Raw genomic sequence first — 20,278 nt, forward strand, 5'->3', positions numbered from 1 at the left:
TCCCTTGTCGTCATGGTCCCAGTACAGGTATTGATAACTATGCATCATGACTGATTAAAAAAAAGGTTCTAAAAAGGCTTCTAAATGAAAGCTATAATTTTGTATTGGATTTCTGGTGACATGAGCAAATCACTTGCTCTTTGCCCTTATGGATTTTATAATGTCATCAGAGTCTATCAATAAAATTATAGCCTACAGTTGGGTGTACACCATTCCTTACAGTACTACATATACAGGAGGCAGGGGAGGGGCACCCATTGGAGTGTGTCTGTCCTGGAAGTGCTCCAGCAGTGTGAGTGAGTGTGTGTATGTGTGCATGTGTGCACACGCACACACACTTTTTCATTTGAGATCTCCTGCACAGTCAGTCCTGGAAGCTATAGATGAAGAGTGGTGCCTGCCTCTCTCAGAGGAATGTTCTTTCGCTTCCACCTGCTGTGAGTGAAATTGACTAGGATTGCGCCAGTCTGATCAACTTGGTACGGCAGCAGACTCTGCACGTGGACCTCATGGCTGTCCCTTCCACCTGAGCTGTCACCCTCGCTCCCAGAGGGAGAAGGAGACTGCCAGAGATTAGGGGTGTTTGGCCAGAAGGAAGTGAGAAGGCCAAAGATGACCCAGTGAGGGAAGCAGATGTGCTTCCATTTCCATTAATCGATATATTTTTATAATAGAAATATTCATCTCTTTAAAAGTAAATAAGATTGCAAAAACCTCATACTCAGAAGCAGAAGAGATTCAGCTATAGGAAGACAGCAGTTCCAAAACTTTTATGGAATTTCAGGAGGCCTCTCTAGAAGGCTGTCTTAGTCAGTCATTCTGAAACTTGTAGAGATTTAATAGCCCCCTTTAATTTGTAGGTACCCTGCCATCTGAAATCTTTCCTCTGTGATTTCATATGTGTTCTCTCTGGAGCACTGCCTCTGTCCACTTTCTTGTATTTCTGATTACACATAAGCAACACGGATCTAGCAGAGATAACAACAATTATGTGAAGATCTGGGATTTCCCCTTAGAAGTTCCTCCCTGTCCCTCATTATTACGTCTCTGTCTGACTTTTGGGGAGGATTTACGGTGATCTGGTGTTCTAAACATGACTGTGCATGGTTACCACAGAGATAAGAGATGGGCTCTTGACTTTTCTTTCTCCATCCCTTGGTTTGCAGCACTTCCGGAGCATAGAAAGGGGACAAAACTGTGTCGTGAGAATTTAAGTATTTCTGACAGGGAAGAATTTATGAATATCAAAGTCTGATGGGGAGGGAAGAGTATCTGTTTCTTCTTCCTGTTTCCCTTCCCTTCTTTAGTATGAGAGCATCCCAAGGATGGATTTACTGGGGAAATTTAGTTTTAAAAGCAGTACTAGTGAAGTGTTTTTACTGTTTTAAATCATGATTTTTAAGGACATTTAGAATTCATTAACGTTATCTTTCAACAGATCCTTACTGGAGGACATATTGTATATGCAAGACACTGTCTCAACCATATTGCACTAATAATGTCAAAGTCTTGTTTAGTATACACTTTAAAGAAGTTGTTAACATAATCACTAATTTTGGGGATACCTCACTTTGACTCATTTTGAAAAGGGCTATTTTAATTTTTAAGAAACGATTTTTTATTTATGATGCCATCATGGTGAACCGATTGAAATTTCAGTTGTGAAGAAATACTTGAAACTGTAACTTAAACAGGGTAAATGGATCTATGCACAAATATGCATATGAGTATTTCTAACTTCCTGAGCTACTTTTAATAATTGGTTAAATCCTATGGAATAATAACTGATCTAATTTTTCCTGATTATTTATAGAAAGTTTGGAAAACAGAGTAAAGGGAGAAATTCTACCACTCTGAGAAAAATCATTGTTAATATAGCTTCTGTTCTTCCAATCCAGCTTTCTGCATTTCCCTCCACTTGATGATTCTTCCTTGTTTCTTCAGTGTCTCCCGACTGCTATAGCTCTTCATATCCTATACCTTAGGTGCCCCATAATTAAATCCTTTTCTCAGGAAAGCTTATTAATGGCTTTAAAACACAGACTGCTAACTGCCACAGGCCAAATGAGACCCTTAGGAGCCTGCACAACGTTGCATTTTTAAAATGAGATGCTCAATGTTTTCAAAAAGTAGATTGTACATTAAAAAAAATCTAGGTTTCTGACTTCTCTTAAAAAGGAAGACCTGGCAACTTAGGGGTTCACATTCCGATTTAGTAACATGTTTTTTTCCTGAGTAATGTGTGACCCCTGTTGGCTAGGCAAGTGCTCTCTGCTTTGCCCTAGTCTCCACCACTCCCCATTATCTGCTCAGCAGCGAGGGTCCAGTTGCCATTTATCATCAGGCTTCTGTTGCTTTCTCTCACCTAGTCCTCTTTATTCACTTGTGTAATTTTGTTGGATCCTGCACGTGTTGGAGTTTGCGACCTCTAACTGAAATTAATTTCCACTAGACTAATAATTCATAAAACAAACCAAAAAAACTCTTACTCTTCTTGCCTATGGGAATTTGATGAGAAGAGAAATGAATAAATCAAATGAGTGATTCTTCGAGAGGGAAATTGTAGAAGAGTATGAGGGGACACGAGGGAGAAGAGAACAGAATTTGAAGGACAATCTTAGCACATATAACAAAACACCAACTTTATCTAATGCTGGTAATGCACACATACCACTTAAGAAATTTGGAAGCAATGAGTAACTGGTGAAGTCATAACTAGAGGCAGCCACATTTATAACTCCACCCCCTTGAAACAGTGATGTGCTTATATGAAAGTGTGTGCGCGTGCATGCACACTCGTGTGTGTATGTATTTGAAAAGTGATTCTGGTTCACAGACATGGGAAGGTGACAAAGTTGCTGCATTGCTCTTGGTGACTCATTTGTCTCCTCACTATCCTTGCACCTATGCTGTTGGGAAACACTGCTGTTTTCAGAAGTGAAACTAAAGACTTCAGTGATCTTTTGTTGGCTGATAACTCAAAAGGAGACCTTGAAGGAAGACCCTTTAAAATGAATGTCTTAGTCCAAACAAAACAAAATGAAATGCAGAGAAGACCAAAAGTGAGTTTAAGAAAGGGCTCCTGTAAAGTGCCTGTGGGTGGGTGAAAGGTCGTAGGGTCTCCATTTTGGTCAAGGGCCGTATTGGGCTGACAGGTCAGGGAGGAAGTGCTCTACTGTGTGGGATACATTTTATATATCTCAGCTAATTATTTGGGGGCTTACAGATTCAGATGCCGAGTTTGTTTGTGGAGGCTTTGTGACAGGGGCCAGTTGAACGAATTGCTGGCTTCTGTCATCCCCTTTCAATTCAACAGTCCCTTTTATATCAGCTTACATATCATCATGTGCTTCCCTGAATCTTAGAACTTTCTATCAACAGTTAGGATTCATGTTACTACAAGAGTTGTTGTAATTATTTGGTTAAAATCAGTAAATTCAGTGCTGACTTTCAATTAATAAGATAACTGGGCCTTTTTAGTTTTATATATAACTTTATCATGGTACAGCCTTTTGGTTTTCCATGAGCAGCTTGTAAACTCACGAAATTAAAAAATGTCTAGTTATTTTATCCTTAGGTTTTCAACATTTATACATTGAAATGTTACCTACCTTTATCATCTTGTTTCATAGTTAGGCTGGTTCCAAATAACTTACTTGTAGTCCCTCAAAGTCAGGTTTTAATGAGAGGCATAAGCATCTATCAAGGTTTTCCAAAAGCTTGTAGGGTTCATGAAGGACTTGGTTCCTAACTAAATAATGAAAGCCTAGAAGTAAACTGGTGTTTTCTATGTTGTCCTTCCTTGTGAAGTACCTCAGTGAGGTATTATGACTCCTCAAATTAAATCTCATGTGATAATCCCTGGCACATAAAAATCTTGGCTCCTGCATGTGTGTGATCTAATGCCAAGGACCTACTCTACCACCGAGGCCCAGCACCTGTGAGAAGTGGGCAGAACAGCAGTCGATGGAAAAGCAGTGATCCTGATGGTGATGCTTTGGTCAATGTTTTAAAACTTAGTAGGGGTCTCAATCTATCAATAATTGTGGCAGCTTCTTAAGACCTGACTCAGGATCTGAGATTTTGCTTCAACAATATTTGCACGTTTGTTTGTCTGTTTTCTCCTGGGTTAGAATCTGCAGCTGCTGTCTGTTGGTCAAGGAGTTAGTGACACATGGAGAAAGTTAGTCATTAACTGGTAGCACACTCCACCCCAGCCAGGCAGCTGGCATGTCGTACACTGGGCAGCACACTGCTTTGGGGTGCTTAGAGGGGCCACAGAGGACACAGGAGCCCAGGCTATGTGGCTAAAGGACTTGGCCATTTGTTTGGAGACCCATGTGGGATGACTTGAGAAGGGATGACGGCCTCCCCTGGCTTTTTCAGTTCCACTTCTCTTTTAGAGGAATGACCAAGCCAAGCATTTTCTCCAAATATTTTTCAGGCCCTACTGTTGCAAGAAGTGGTGACAGGATGGCATTTGATAGCACTATCAGATAAACCATTTATTAAATGAAACATAACTCTGAGCATCATGGTGCTTTTGAACTCAACTTGGAGTCCATAAAAATTTATTTATATTTTTTTTCCAAAATAATTTTTATGTTAAAACATACATGTTTATTGAAGACACTTCGGAAATTAGTTATCTCACCCCACCTCCCACCTTCTCACCCCACCCCACCTGCCAAGGAATTTCTACCATGACGAAATAGCCAATCTTAATATTTTGGCTTGTGGGACTCAATCTCAGTTTGAATATATTTTCTCTGTATTTATCTATTTAGGTATAGATACATTGCTACAGTTGTTTGACTCACTGTATGTGCTGCTTTATGAACTGCTTTTTATTTCTTAAAAAATTTCCCTAGCCACTGAACATTTTTTTCTGTGTCTTTATTCAATGTCTTGAATATTCCATACTTTGTTTCTAAAGTTTATCATAGAGGCAGCAAATATTCTTTTAGAATATATTTGCCTTCATCCTTCATCAGCTTGGGCCAAAAACAGATATAGGATGTCTTTGGATATATATTTGCCAAAATATTCTCTAGAAATTGTTATAATTTATACCCCTAGCAACCATATACTGTGCTTTTGGAACCTTGATGAAAGCTTAAATAAAAATGTGTATCTTAAAACAGTCAGATGGTGGACCAATGGACCTGTATTCTCAATGGTAGTGTTTAGAGAAAGGGTGACCATTTTACTTAATTATTTGATTTAAAAAATGCAGGCAGTTACAGTGTAACGGTGTATTCATTGATGTCAAGTAAAAGCGTGTGCTGTTTGCAATGTTCACATGATCATGACTTTCATTTCTCATACTTAAAGATCTTCAAACTTGTCAAAGCATGCTTTCTCCATTCCAAGTTTCTCCTATCAAGCTTGAAAGTTTTCAGACGCTTTCTTCCACTTCGTTGTGCTTTCAAAAGTGTTTGAAATTACGCTTAAAGAAAATTAAAGGAAAAAATGTATTTTCCCTCTAGCAAAGGTCATTTGAATTTGAATTCCAAAGCAATTTAGTTTGGGATTTAGAGCAATTAACAGCAAATTTATCTACTCCAAATTGAAATGTGCTTATAAGCCTGAAAACTAGGGGGTTTACTGGACATTTCATAACAAATTAATGTTTTCATAACAATGATTATGAAATTTATGTGGGTGATTATAAACTAAATAAAACTTTACCAGTGACTTAATGGTTGTATAAATATAAAAGGAGAAGGGGAAACATGTGGACTTCATTCCTGTAGAGGCAATGCAGCAGTGATGAGAAGGAGATACTTGGGTCATCTCGCCAAGGTTCAGATTCCAGCTCCAGCTGTATTTGTGAGTTGGGGAATGATGATATTTCCACAGTGACTGGTTGTCTGGTTTGGACCATCCTGCATTGCACTGAATGTCTAGGATCTGGGGAAAGCCCTCCCTGAGATAAGAAAACTCTTAGTTTTGGGGGATGGGTGCAGAAAGTTGGAGAGGGATAGTATAAAACCCATATAATGGCCCATAGGGGCTAATGTAACACTATTTTAGGGTCAAACGTATCCGGCAGAGATAATCTGCTGTCCATAGTTGCTGTTCCTCCCCCACTCTCCACCCTTCATTGCTGATATTGGCAACCGTGAATTAAATGAGATAATGTTGAAAACACTTAGACACTGACATTTAGTAGACATTTAAAGATGTTTATTTTTATTATTAATATATTAAGGTCCATGATGTTCTTTGACATAACTGAATAATCTTAGAAAGTAGAAACAACACGTACTTTCCTTCCATTGATATTATGAAAATTAATACTATGTTTCTTTAGAGAGACAAATTCCAGCAGTTGCCCTTTAGATGGTTAGTAAGATGTCCTGCCAACACAAGGTGCCCACTATTCTTCTCATTTTGCCTTTCGGTGGAGATGCTCTGACTCTCAAATATTTAGCAGGAGATTTTCCTCTCAATGTGTGCTCACGACTTCTGTTACTGCTAATGGAAGTTACACATGTGTGCTCACCGGGATGAGAAAGCCTTTATCCCATGTCGGGCAAAGACCCGTGATCCTGAATCTCTTTCTAAACTTCAGACCTAAAGAGAGCAGTGCAGGGAATTGCTGCTTTCTCTGTATATTAGCTTCTTCAATTTCCTTTTAATTGGAGCCTGCAACCCAGATTCTTGTAACTTCAGGGGGATGAACAATATAAATTAAGATCTGGATGCTTTCCAGGAATGGCTCAGCTCAAAGAACACATTTTTTTCTTTTAACACAGTTTTGGCTATTCACAAATCATGTGCATTTGCCTAATGAGTCCATATTTGCTTCTGAGGTTTCACATTTGCAAACTACACTGCTGAGAAAGTGAGTGATGTGTTCACCCACCTCTGGTGTGAGCTGACTGATTTACTGTACAGGACAGATAACTACTAGAATAGTCAAAATTCTAAACCAGTAACACAGAACTTTCAAATACAATATCTTACCCTTGTTCAGGACATTGATTTCTCCCCAAGAATTCTTTTTAATGTATAAGACTTCAATTTATGTTTAAGAACTAGTAAACTATAGCAGTTTGACAGCCATTCACACTTAATTCTGTGCATTAAACCAACAGCATTCTTTTCCACAAACATCCATTGTTAGGACAATGCTCTCAGACAGAATTTATGAGAAATGGAATTATGTTACCAAGGAGATAGCATTTACTATAATGAAGAGTAGATCCTAGAAAATGGCCCCTTTTACAGCAGCTCAGAGCAGAGCCACAAAAGCAATTGATTGGTCTTGGCATTTAGTCTTATATCAGCTGTGTCATCCATAGCTTCAGGAGTGAGAACACTAATCTAAAGTGACATTTCTGTTCTGGCGGGCTTTTCTGCCCTGATGAAAGCAATTACTTCATTCCTAAATGATAATTTGCAGGAGTTTCAACCACTTTAATTGATAATTTTTTTTTGTTCTGAGTTCAATTGTGAAGTGATTAGCTGATTTGGTAAATAGAAATTTAAGGTGTGAAATATACAAGTTGCTCCAAGGTAAAGTGCTATTTATTGGGTGGAGAGAAATTACTTGATAAACCTGCAGGTTTTTTTTTCCCCATTATTAGGGAGCTGCCAGTTGGATAGCTTAAAGTTCTGGGGGAAAATGAAGAACAAAACACTTTGATTCAGGAAATTTTTGGCAGACACCAAAGCATACAATGAGTAGTTTGGTCTTGCTGTGGTTCATTCAGGGGTTATTTGAATCAAGGTGAACATTGGTTGAAAAGGATTGTGCGGACCTCTCAGCTTTCTTTATTACTATTCTAATGACTCATTCTGGAATTAAATCCTCTTACTTAAAGAGTTAAGAATAAAAATGCTTATTGGCTAAAACCAATTAATTTAATTATTAAGTTCAAACATACACAAGGCATTTTCTGAAGATGAGGGAAGGCATTTAGTTGAATGGCTTTAATTACTCTTTTGATCCATTTTACCACACAACTCAGAAATGGGTCATGATTATTCACTCAGAATATATCTTAAACATTTTGAGGACGCATCTTGATTTTGATACTTTATTGAATGTTATCAAGTGCAGATGTTTTTGACACTGTTTTTAAGCAATCAATTTCATGGTATTTTCTTACATGGGGGAAAAATAATGGTCATTTCACATGTTAAATGAGAAAAATAAAGCAAGAATGAAGGTCAAACTGATTTAGCACATCAAACAGTCTTTGTCAGCCAAGCTTAATATATCCTGAGTTTGTGGAACAAATGAAATTTTGCTGCTGTGTTACACTTTGCTTCCAAACAACCATTACAACTGGTTTTATATATTGTGTGAGCATCAGACCATCAAACAGTGCATCTTTACTGACGTGTTGCTGCAGTGATGATCTACAGCAGCAATCTGCCATTTATATAAGGGCAAAATGTGCGTCTATATTTAGTTGTGAAATTGGCCTATTATACTCTTGATGTTTACAGAGGCTAACATAAATTAATGATGACAGCTATGAGCAGTGCATTAGTTAAGCAGCAGAGTTCTTACCTTGAACTTGAAGGTTCCAGTTTTAACTTCCAGCATGTACTATGCTGCTTGCTTCACACATTAAAGGAAGGTTTCTGAAATTATTACCTTTTCTTGAGGAGCATTAAAAGACTTCAATTTGTGAGTTACGCTGTACATGATCCTACCAGATAATAGTTGTTTATGCATTTCTCAATTATATTACCTTGTTAGAAAGCAGATATTTACAATCATGGGAGAAAATACTTCTGGAAGATTTTTATTCTTTGCAATAGGCTGATTTGATTGACTTTGAACTCTGTGTCAGTGTGGGATGGGCTGTTGTATTGAAAGTAATGAAGGAAAGGCAAGCAGTGCTTATAGAATCTTTACTTTTTCCCTGGGAAGCCTCCTCATTCAGCTCATGTCAGGGCAGGTGTAGGTACTGGAGTAACTATAGATTTTACCGTTAACTATGACCAGAGATCTGACAAGTATGCAGGTGTTCAAAGGTTCATGAGTTAAAATGCTGCAGCCTTTGATGAATGTTTGATGGCTGAATTTTTAATACAGGTCGACCTTCTTCCTTTGAGGTTGCATGCCAGATTAATTGATAAATAGTAGAAGTCTGTAGTGCTGGGTTCTCCTAAGCAAAACAAGTAGGAAAATCCATAAAAACCTGCCTGTCTGGCTCCTTAGAAGTACTTTAAAAAGCTAAAATTTAAAGTGATTTTGACTCTACCTTTCCTTTCCCCTACAGTTAGATGACCAAAACCTGCTGTGTTCTTTTGTAAAGACTGGTTATTGTAGTCTAAAAGTTTACATGAATGTGTTAAAGCTGAAGCTTAGTGAGAGGATTTTCATACAGAGATAGTACAGGTATATCAGTAATGTCCTTATGAGAAGCTGTTCCACAAATATAATTATAAATTATATAAAAAACTGATAGACGTCAAGGCCACTTGACGTCTTGAGGGAGAAGTTCTTCATGAGAAGAAATCTCATTAAACTTTCAGTGTGACCTAAAAAAAAAAAAACTGATAGAAATCTGGCTATGAAGAAGTCATTGGAGGAGAAACATTTGATTAACTTGACTTAATTCTCTTGTTCTTCTGTGACAATTATTTTTCTCTGTTATATTCTGTAAATCTCTAGCTGTATTATTTCCATAATCATTATTATCTTTTCTGTGAAATAAGAAACCACAGTTATCAGTTTTGCAAAGTTAAATTGGATCAACCGCAAAGGATAACTTACCTCTTTTAAGGAGTCATCAAACCCCAAATTACCTGTTTTTTCCACTATGGACAAGTGGTCCAAAGAACACTAGACAGCCTTATCCAGCTCTGTGGTTGCTTCAGAGAGATTGGAAATCTTGAGTCAGTTTCACAGTATTGGCTTTGTGATAGTGACAGTGCTTATTTTTCAAAAAATTTTATCTTTTTTTTCCCCTGCCTCATTTCTGACTCAGGTAGTTTTATGATTCAACCTTGTCCCATCATGGAGGCCAAAGCAGCAAATTCTGCTGCCCTTCCAGCTTTCCTGCCTGCTCCATAGGTTCTGGGTGAGCTCTCCATGGTCCTGGATTTGGGGCTTTGCCTGACATCAAGGAGAGCTTTGAGATTTGTGGTGTTTTGAAACATATTTTGAAAGACCCTTTTCCTGTTAGGAGTAAACATATACTCTTTCTGACTAATAATTATTATTGCAAGTTTGAAATCTTCCATAGAAGGTTTCACAATCCTCCTGAGTAACCCATTACCTTAACTACTGTTTGGATGGTCATTTTTATATGTAAATAAAATTGCTTGTCTTACAATTGAATGCCATTTTTTTTCTACTAGTGAACTGAAAAATGGCCACCTATTATTCCTAGTACATGAAATTATTTATTTACAAGCCTTTAATCTTCCATTAATGGAACATACATATTTTTAATTTTTCTATTTTTTAATCTCTATTTTATTTCCTCTCTGACCTTTATTATTTCTTTCCTTCTGCTGACTTCAGATTTTGTTTTTCTTTTCCTAATTCTTTTGGGTGGTAGGTTGGGTTGTTTGAGAATTGCCTTGTTTTTTGATGAAGGCCTGTATTGGTATATGTATTTTTTATTTGAACAACTCATTAAGTACACCTGTGGTATATGACAGACTATAAATCAATATCTCTACAAGAAAGAAGTTTTGTTTCACATAAGTGTACAATGTGAGATTTCAGAACCAGTGGATAGAAATCATATTGGTGAGAACAGTGTACATTATAAATGAGCATGTGGACCTCAAAGCATAGAATAATCAGTGTCACATGAGCTTAGGTTTTCATTTAACACGTCTAACACAGCATTACTAAGTGTCCACTGCGAATATTTTCAAAAATTACCTCATTTAATTTAACTTCAACAAGAACCTTATGAAGCAGACAGTATTATCCCATTTTACAGGTAAGAAAAACTGAGGCAAAAGAAGTTAAATAATTTGCTCAAGTTTACATAATTAGTAAGTTATAGAGCCAGGACTTACATACACACAGTCTGGCTCCACAACCCATGCATTTAGCCTCTGCCTTCTGCTAGTGTGTGGGAGCCGTGCCGAGAGAGGCAGCAGGCAGAACTTGAAGTGAGAGTCCTAAGTTGAGAGACGGGGTTTCATAAATAGGCAGTTTTAGGGTTGTCATCAAGCAGAAGTTAGGCCTTTGATTTTATCTCCATTGGTTTAATTTCTACTGTCACTATATGGGAAATAAAATTTGCTAAAAATGAAGGCCATAAGTGACTGTAAGGAAATAGTTTGAGAGGACAATGAGGAAAACAAAGCATGTTCTAATACAGTGTCCATTTCCCAGATGAGGATACTGAGGCCTATAGAAGTCGAGGCACCTCTCCAGGGTCGCCCAGCTAGTAACTGTGATGATGTGGATACTCAGTCTGGCTGCAGAGCCCATACTCCCAAACTTGGTGCTTCCAACAAAGTTTAAGGATAAGTTGACTGTATTTTAGGCATTCTTAAGTCTTTTCAACTTTTAAAAATTCTTCTTGATTGTAAAACTTTGAAGTAGGCTCTACTACATTTAGAGATTACAAGCTATTTTAACTGTTCTAGTTTAGAATTATCCAAGGAGTCTATTTCTTTGTCATCTACAATATACTGCCCTGAAATTACCATATGAGCCATTGCAGTGGTCCCAGGAGATTTGCCAAATAGTCCTTGTTTGTCATCCTCATGGTCTAAGATGATAAAATCGAGATTCAACTTAGTAACTTAGGATCATAATGCCTGCAATGGCTAATGTGGGTCTTGAAACTCCTCCATCAGAACTCTTTCCACAAGCCACACAGCTTGCCAAAGAGCTTAAAATACATGGGAGGATTTTAAAAAATCACTTTACATTTGACAAGCACTGCTCTCTAAATAAATCTTCATTCTTAGTAAGCTTTTTTTTTTGATTGCTTGTTGGTTATGCTTAAAGATATAACTATAGAAATGTGTAAAAATTATTTCAGAAACATACATCAAATAATATTTTAACCAAGAAGATTTGTTTAGGATAAGTCAGTTCTAGCAACATCAATGGCAAAAGGAGGGCAGAATCCAACTTTATAAGCTTTATAAGAGGAAATTCTATACATTAGATTGTTATTCTTTTGGTTGGGGTGATGGATCCCTTCTCATAATCTGAAAATAATTTACTATCACCCCCAAAATATATACATATATACATAATTCTGCATATGATCTTCATATATATATATCTTCTGAAGTAGTTATTGACTTTATAGTTGTTGGTGGCAATTATTGGTGAGGGTGATTAAGATCATCAGAGAGATGAAATTTTGATTTGTGGTGGATTAATGAAGAGACTTTTCCTGCTATTCAGAGTCTAAGTGGAAGAACACTAGAACAGAAGGAAGCTTGGACGCAAGGAGTAACTTACTGTTGATCGTGTTTTAGATGGCAGAGATCAGGCTATAACATTTACTCACATACAATGCATCCATTCTTTCCTTAGTATTTAGAAATGCAACCATAAGTTTTTTTTGATTTACAACAGAATGTACAAATGTAAATTTACTTTAGGTTTTAATGTAGTCCTTAATTCAATTTGAGAATTACTTGTAGCTAGGCTTTACTTCACAAAAGCAGGCAAAAGAGTAATCCACGATCTGTCGTTGGCTTAAAGTCTTTAGCTTCATCTACTGTATCAGCATCTCCACAACCTTTATAATCTTTTGACTGTATTTTATTGCTGTTGCCCTCCAAACCAATTACTACTTATTACAGACACAGTGCTATCATTCTGAGAGCCTTCTGTACTATCGTGTCTGCATAATGATGTGATGTGCGAGTCATGGAAACCCTTTGTTATTAAGATCATGGCCAGAAAGATTACTCCAGTAGGGTAACACAGTGTGTGTTAGGTTTTTTTTTTATAAAAGGGAGAGATGGAGAAAAGAAAAGTAATAATGAGGTAGTGAAGGAACACAAAAAGTAAGTGAGTCCAGTCTGTTTTAAGAAAGTCAAGTGTTAGAGGGCAGTGTGTAGTCAAGGCACCCAGAAGCATTAGTGTCCACATACACCCCCTCCGAGTGGACAAAGGAAGCCGTCTCCTCACTACCTCACCCTTGGAGTCCATTGGGCTGTTCCCAGTGATCTTGGGCTTTGCCTCCCCTCAGGATTAGTTTTTTTCCTTAGATTGTTGATAAGCCTATACAGTAATTATAATTTCATAATAATTGCCTAATCTTCTACTCACTTCAGTTGAATGGAGAAATTCCTAGTATGAAAATTAGTAGTATTAGTTATATAACAAATGATTCCTTTTGTGACCATTGAGTGACATGTATAAGAAAAATGACAAATAACATCCATGTAAAAATTTCATCAAAATTGGCCTCCGAAATTATTGCCCAATTGCAAAATGAGTCCCTGCTCCATTATTGATCAAATGACATGTTTTATTTGGCTTGCATGATTTTTCAAAATTTTGGTTAGTTACTGTAAAATTAGAACATAAAACTGGAAATGCCATGTAAAGATTCAGAGTTTGTCTTCTAAGAATAGCAACACCAGGAATCTGGCAACACCAGGCATGCTTTCCCCCAAAGCAGCAGTCAGCTGAAAGTGTGTGTGCTTTCCTTTGCCGGGGCTGTTATCCTCTGGTTTCCCATAGTCACCATCAGGCCTCTTTACTCATTGACATTACCTGCCTTAACCCTGCAAGCCCCTGAGTTTGCAGTACCTGCTCTGCAGTTCCATCATAGTCACTTCCTGGGCCAAAGAAAAGAAATTGTAAGTTCAGCCCACCTTCTGGAGTAGTATTCAATTACAAGAACACAACAAGAGCAAAGCATCGAACTTGAACCACTGCACTCTACAAGTGGTAGAGAAACATATCAAATGACTTAGTTCTTTTGGCACAATTGACTCATATGGTATTAGATAGATTACTTTTATTATGTAAAGGGAGAGAGACGAGTCATTGTTTTATCCTAAGATGCTCACCTGAATCTTGATTATCTTATTCTTTGTAAGATTTTGAAGTATCTCTCACGTTATTTACATACTTTTTAACAAGCCAAACTGAACATTTAAAGAACTGAATGGAGGGCAACTACGATTTTGGGAAATAAATGGTATAACATGTCTTCTTGTAAATTAGTGATATTTCTGTCTAAGATTATCAACAGAGACATCAAGACAAAGTTTTGTCACCTGTGGCTACTGTGACTCTAAAAATGATGGCATCAGTTTGTCTAGTTCTGAGAAGTACATTAGTTAGTTAATGTAGGATGTTGTATTAATAGAGTGAACATGAAACTGGCTGGGGTATTAGCCTAGCAAGTATTTGACCAAAGCATTATGGCGTCATATAAATTACGTAGATATTCAATAAGATGTTTGACCTGTCTGCAGTGAATACAGTGTTTCCACCATGAACAATATTGGATATGCACTAATGTGATACGGAATGTTACTGCCCATGTTCTATTAATAGGGATTGGAGCCACACTGCTGAACTCATTTCGGTCTGTTCCTCTGGTCTTGCTTCCTTCCTTGTTTCTCTTTCTTCTTATTTTATAATGGGAAACCAGAATGCTGGATTCAAAGATTTTAAGTGCCTTCAGAGTCCAAGAAAATGGATACTTAGAAATGATGTTAATAGTACCCTGATACTGTAAATATTGCCCAATTATTTATCATCAGGGCCTGATTCTGAATTTAGTTTTCATCAGACACAAAACAGAGCAATTCAGAGTAGGTGGATTTCTCCTGTAAGATGCTCACACACAACTTCAGTTTGTGCCAGATTCTGCCCTCAGCAGTGTGAGCAAACTTCAAACAGAAATGCACATGAATAGTTAAAGGAAAATGCTGGATCCCACCTGTTGCCTCTTCTGTGAAGTAATATGTCTGTAATGTTTATAAATTTTAATAACCCATATAGGGCTTTATCTTTCAACATTAAATTTATATTGTCTTAAAGTTTGACTTTTCTGGGTGGTATATTTTATTCTATAGTATCTTAGAGAATCTATCCATCTATGAATGTGTGTTCATTAATCAAGAAAGTATTCTCATATCAACCAATTACAGTGCATTTGTAAAGTTACATTGAAATCTTCATTTTCCAGTGGATGTTTTCTTTATCTGACTGAAGGTCATGATTCTTACTGAGGGCTGGAAGCATATCCACATTTTACGTGTTGATTCTGTGAACTGTGTTTGTATTTGTGTTTACCCTTTGTTCTCCACGGCGGTAATTGAAATAAATTTTTTTAATGTGCCCTTTTGATGGTTCATGATCCCATAGTGATAACAGTTAAATGAACAAAGCCATTAGCTTAAGAATAGATACATAAGTACAATCCCAGTCCTGTGAATTGCCCATAGATGATAACATCAAGCATCAGCTGTAAATCTTACGTCTTAGAAGCATTGAGTGTATCTCAGTACATGGGTGATTGGAGGAAAACACTTCACAAGCAAACCCATTCTCAGTATTTCTCATTGCACTTGAGTTTATGTCATACAAGCCCAGAGGGAGAGTTCATGGTTTCAGTGGTCACTGTCTGGAACTCCTTTTACTATGGCCTTGACATTTTGAAGAAGATTTTGGTAGACTTTTGCTGGGGAAAAACAGAAGTAAACAGAAAAGCAGTTTCTGTCTGATGACAGAATCACATTCTAAGTAATGCTTTTTTCACTCCTTTGATTCCAGTTTACAAGCATTGAGAAAAGAGAAGTCCCGGGATGCTGCTCGCTCCCGCCGGGGAAAAGAAAACTTTGAGTTCTACGAATTGGCCAAGTTGTTGCCTCTTCCTGCAGCCATCACTAGCCAGCTTGACAAGGCCTCCATCATTCGACTTACAATCAGCTATCTGAAAATGAGGGACTTTGCTAACCAGGGCGACCCTCCATGGAACTTGCGAATGGAAGGCCCTCCACCTAATACGTCAGTCAAAGGTAAGATTTAAGCCACTGTTCATCCTGGAATATAATGGTCTATAGGTGTCTCTAAGATGAAATGTTTACCATCATCCTTTCTTCTTTTCCTGCATATCAAATCCTTTAAAGGGATACAAATGTGGAAATCTGAACTCTGCATGAGAAAGACACCATGTGAAGGTGAAATAAACTCTTCTATTTCTGTTTTAATTTCAAAAAGTCTCAGCCTAAATATTCTATCATTTTATATAAGGTTTCAGGGAAATGAGAATGAAATTACTTACATTAAAGTGATTCTTGGCTTTAATTTATATTATGCTAATACATGCAAATTATTATTAATGGTTGGAGTATGAGAATATTTGTTAAAGGGAAAGGCTAATATTTTCTGGGTTTAGTTACCAAAGAGAGGAAGGGAGCAAAGTCCAACTGTGGCAGGCATTTTGAGTAATGATTTTATTGACTAATGAAACAATCAATCTATGTATTAATGCTTGAAGTCTTTATGCATATTGCCTAAAATATATAAATATAAACATGTATTTATGCTCCCAATCCTTGGTGCAGTTACCCTTAAAACTTATTTAAAAATTTTAGACCTTCACCTTAATACTTAAGAAAGTTATTTTCTTGTGTGTTCTGGAAACTCCTAATGATTTATGACATTTTAAGCACATGACTATGCATGCATATGTTTACTGATGTACGTGTGGTGTTGACCATTGATTTCTTGTCTTTAATGGTGTGTCATTCAAGTCATAGGATGGAATCTGCTGGTTTCGTGGGCATTAACTTTGTATCTAGACCCGTGATGAGCATGGAATAAAACTGGACATTCGGTGGAGTTGTAGGCAGGCTCGTCTGGGAGAAGAATTTTTCTTTTATGTGATTACACCTTGACAACTACCTTTTGAAGTCCTTGTACTCTTGGCTGTTGTAGGAAAGGGTACTAGGGGGAGGGGAAGCTATAAGTTCTTAAAGGATTCAAATTAAAATAAAGTGTCAAAAGCAGTGACCATTTACAATTCTGTGCTAAGAGGTGTGGTCATATGATGTCTGTGCTGGTATGAATCTGTTTATATCTTTGCTGTTGTTATTCAGGGGTTGTGTCTCTTATGCTTATAAGAGAAGGACAATTATAATTCAAATTATAATAGGTTATTTTTCTCTGGAGCAGGTGTTGGCAGACATTCTCTCTAAAGGCCATATAGTAAATATTTTAGTTTTGGGGGAGTACTCAGATCTGCCACTGTAGCAGGGTATCAGCCACAGGCAACACATAAACAAGAAGATGTGGCTGTGTTCTCATCAGACTGTACTTACAAAGCAGGCAGCTGCCACCAAATTTGGTCCACAAGCCGTAGTTCACAGACTCCTGCTCTAGAGTCTAAGAGTGATATCTGAAGGTTGAGAAGGACATACAGCAGAGATAGCTCTTGGGGGCAGAATGTCAGAAGAAGGTAGCACAAGACAAATAAACCAAAGCACATTCATGCTGTCCTTTTACAGCCTTTCAGCCCTTAAGAATATTGATGTCAACTCAGTAATACCCCAGTCCACGTTTCAGATGCTAAAGTAGTGGTGAATTTTCCCAAGCTGAAGATGTGAATATAATCCTAGTACACATGCAGTGTACTTAAGAGTTTATTCAGTAGGTTGTCTTTGTGTTTATCCTAAATCACGTAAAATGAATGGATAAATACAACAGGTTAGAAATCACACAAGATGCAAAATATATTCTTAATCTTATTCAATTTGAAATATATAGATTGAGGGACTAGACTTATAATAACTTGTTCAGCATACATATCTTTTCTTGCCATCTTTTCTTGAAGGGAGTTGGCAGTTTATAGGCTTCTTTGGTAGTAGTGGCTACCAAAGTAGAAGAATCTCATGTGTCCATGGTCTGTCCATCCTTCGATGATATGATAACCCTGCTTACCTTTAGAATCCTGGCCTTTTAGAGATGCAGAATTACAGATAATACAGAACTCAGCCCTCATTTTACAGCTGAGAGAAATGATGCAGAAAGGGTCTTGGATTATGGCTAATAATTCATTTTTCCTTTGTGACCTTCACTCAGCTCAACTTCATAACTACTAACGATGAAGGTGGATAAAAACAAGATAACATATGATCTCTGCTCATAAGGGTGTTTCAGTCTATGGTGAAACATGATGATGTCAGCGAGAAAAATGGGGAGGTTGGGGTGGATATTTAGAAGCCTGGAAGGAGATAACAAATTTTATTATTTAAAAAATTCATCTGCATTATGGCAGAGCGTCCATTTGGACACATGTATACTCCCTCTGTTAGTAACCTGATGATAGTCTAGAACTAAAGACTGTACTGTGTTGAGGTATAGGGACTCTGAATGTTTACCTCAGCTCTCCAACGTTGCTAGGAATGCAGTGGGCACTTTCTGTAAGCTGGTTCTGCTGTACGATATATGTATATTTTATAGCTTTACTCTAGTTCTTTAATGCAAACCTGCTACTCATTCTGATCAAACATTCATGAAACAACAACATCAAAAGAAATTCGTTTTAATTTATTAAGGCCTTCTATGTTGTGCCCTTGAAGAAGTTCATATGGATAAACAAGCTTATATAAATAGCCCGCAGCACCATTCGAAGTGCAGTTCATAATCCAACAATAAAACGATAGACATTATACTTCGTGCTTCTCCAAGCAGTCTCTTGAATAAACCTAAAGGCATTTGGAAATTTATATGAAAAGTACTTACAAGATCTAGGCAACATTTTTTTTAATGTGATGACTTGTTCATGTTAATAAATTTCAAAGCTTAAATTTAAATTTGTTCCACACAAGTATATAGAAATTTAATCATTTAAATTTACTGCTTCAGAGAGGTCCTTTACTCTGCCCTGTGTTCATCACATCATTTCTTAAAAGTCTATAAAGGTTGATGAGTTTGTTTTGTGATGCCCATTGTGTACAGATTATTACAAGTTATGCTTGCAGAAAGAACACTCAGGTGACAGTGTGTAATATGTCCCGAGTCAATTACTTCATGGAAATGATGTGTTAAGCAATTGGAAGGTAACGGATAGTTTTTTCCATTATTTTAGAAATATCTGTATTGTTAAAATACAGATCAAATCTACAATGAACATTATGCATTATTCAAGAAATGACCAGGCATTCTCAGCAGTGTTTCAGCTAAATAACTGATGATTGTAACCTTTAAAGAAATCTCATTGTGGTGACTGTTGGTAAATCACTTCTCCATTCATGGTAGTCTCTATTTAGAGGCTATCTAGAAACCATTATATCTTTTATTAATCTTAAAAGCAATGGCTGCTGATTTGACATTTGCTAAAACTAGATAAATTTTCTGTCTTTCTAATACCACAGACTTCAGTCAATTTTTGGAGTATATCTCCTGCAACTCTATTAATCCAGGAATATTTACCACTGTAAGCATAAGGTTTATTTCAATTTAAACATTGCAGCTTTTAAACAACAATTTGCCTATATGTGTGAGAGGCCACAATGCTAAAATACGTAGCACGTAAGACCGTTTTAACCTTTGGAAGGGAACAGTTGAGAAATACACAAGACACCTGGTGATTAAAATCAACTGAACACATTAGGGAAGAACTTTAATGTTTTCATGAAATTTCCCTTCTCGATTTCAGGCATCTATTTTGAATTAAGCGGTAAGATGTCTTTGAGAAGAAAGACTTGAAGGTCTCTATTTAAGCAACACGTAACCTGTCCTTCGCCAAAGACCAGACTGTTACTTAAGCAGTGATGTGTAATGGATTCATTTAAGTTAGTCATGTAGGGTTAAGTAAGAATATGACATCCTTCAGAGTAACACTGAATTACTATTATAATGGTGGTCCCCAAGATGTAGATAGCATTTTATAACCTGGCCCTATTTCCGTAGAAGGTAAGGTTTCTGAGACAGTCTGAGTGATAGGTCTTCTTGGTCTAAGCAGCTCAAAGGTCTTCGGATTCCTGTTCTGGCATTTTACTGTGTGCTGACACACGTATTCCTCTACCAAGTGACATTCATGTTTGAGGGCAAGTGTCATACTCCTTGTTATTAAAGAAACACATAAAATGTAAGTTCTTAGAATCAGTACATGGCAGTACAGTGTGCTAGCCACTGGTATTCATTTTTCTTTTTTTTTAAATACAGGAAAATGGGAGAGCTCAGCATGAACACTTAGCTTAGGTTCTGAACAAGAGCTTCCTCTAGGGCTAGGAGAGTAGGATGGAAGATGAAAACTTGGTGCTTGCTTGGTTCCTCTTCTTACCTCCATCATCCTCAGTAGACTGAGAGCCTGACTCCCTGCTCTAGTCTCTAGTTTCATTTGCC

The 20,278-nt window shown here is 37.2% G+C and overlaps 1 protein-coding gene across 6 annotated transcripts in view; it reads left to right on the forward strand.

The window, feature by feature from the left end:
- Positions 1-20,278, forward strand: part of NPAS3 (neuronal PAS domain protein 3) — a 798,065-nt gene that overhangs the window by 229,301 nt on the left and 548,486 nt on the right. For 4 of the 6 annotated variants that reach the window (XM_072962906.1, XM_072962907.1, XM_072962908.1 and 1 more), the window contains 2 exons: positions 15,701-15,945; positions 16,057-16,107. In XM_072962906.1, the coding sequence (XP_072819007.1) occupies positions 15,701-15,945; positions 16,057-16,107 (296 nt within the window). Of the gene's footprint in view, positions 1-7,452; positions 7,525-15,700; positions 15,946-16,056; positions 16,108-20,278 lie in introns of those variants that run through there. The other 2 variants (XM_072962913.1, XM_072962911.1) reach the window with 2 other exon arrangements.

Source organism: Vicugna pacos, chromosome 6, assembly GCF_048564905.1.
Source record: "Vicugna pacos chromosome 6, VicPac4, whole genome shotgun sequence".
Classification (NCBI taxonomy): Eukaryota; Metazoa; Chordata; class Mammalia; order Artiodactyla; family Camelidae; genus Vicugna; species Vicugna pacos.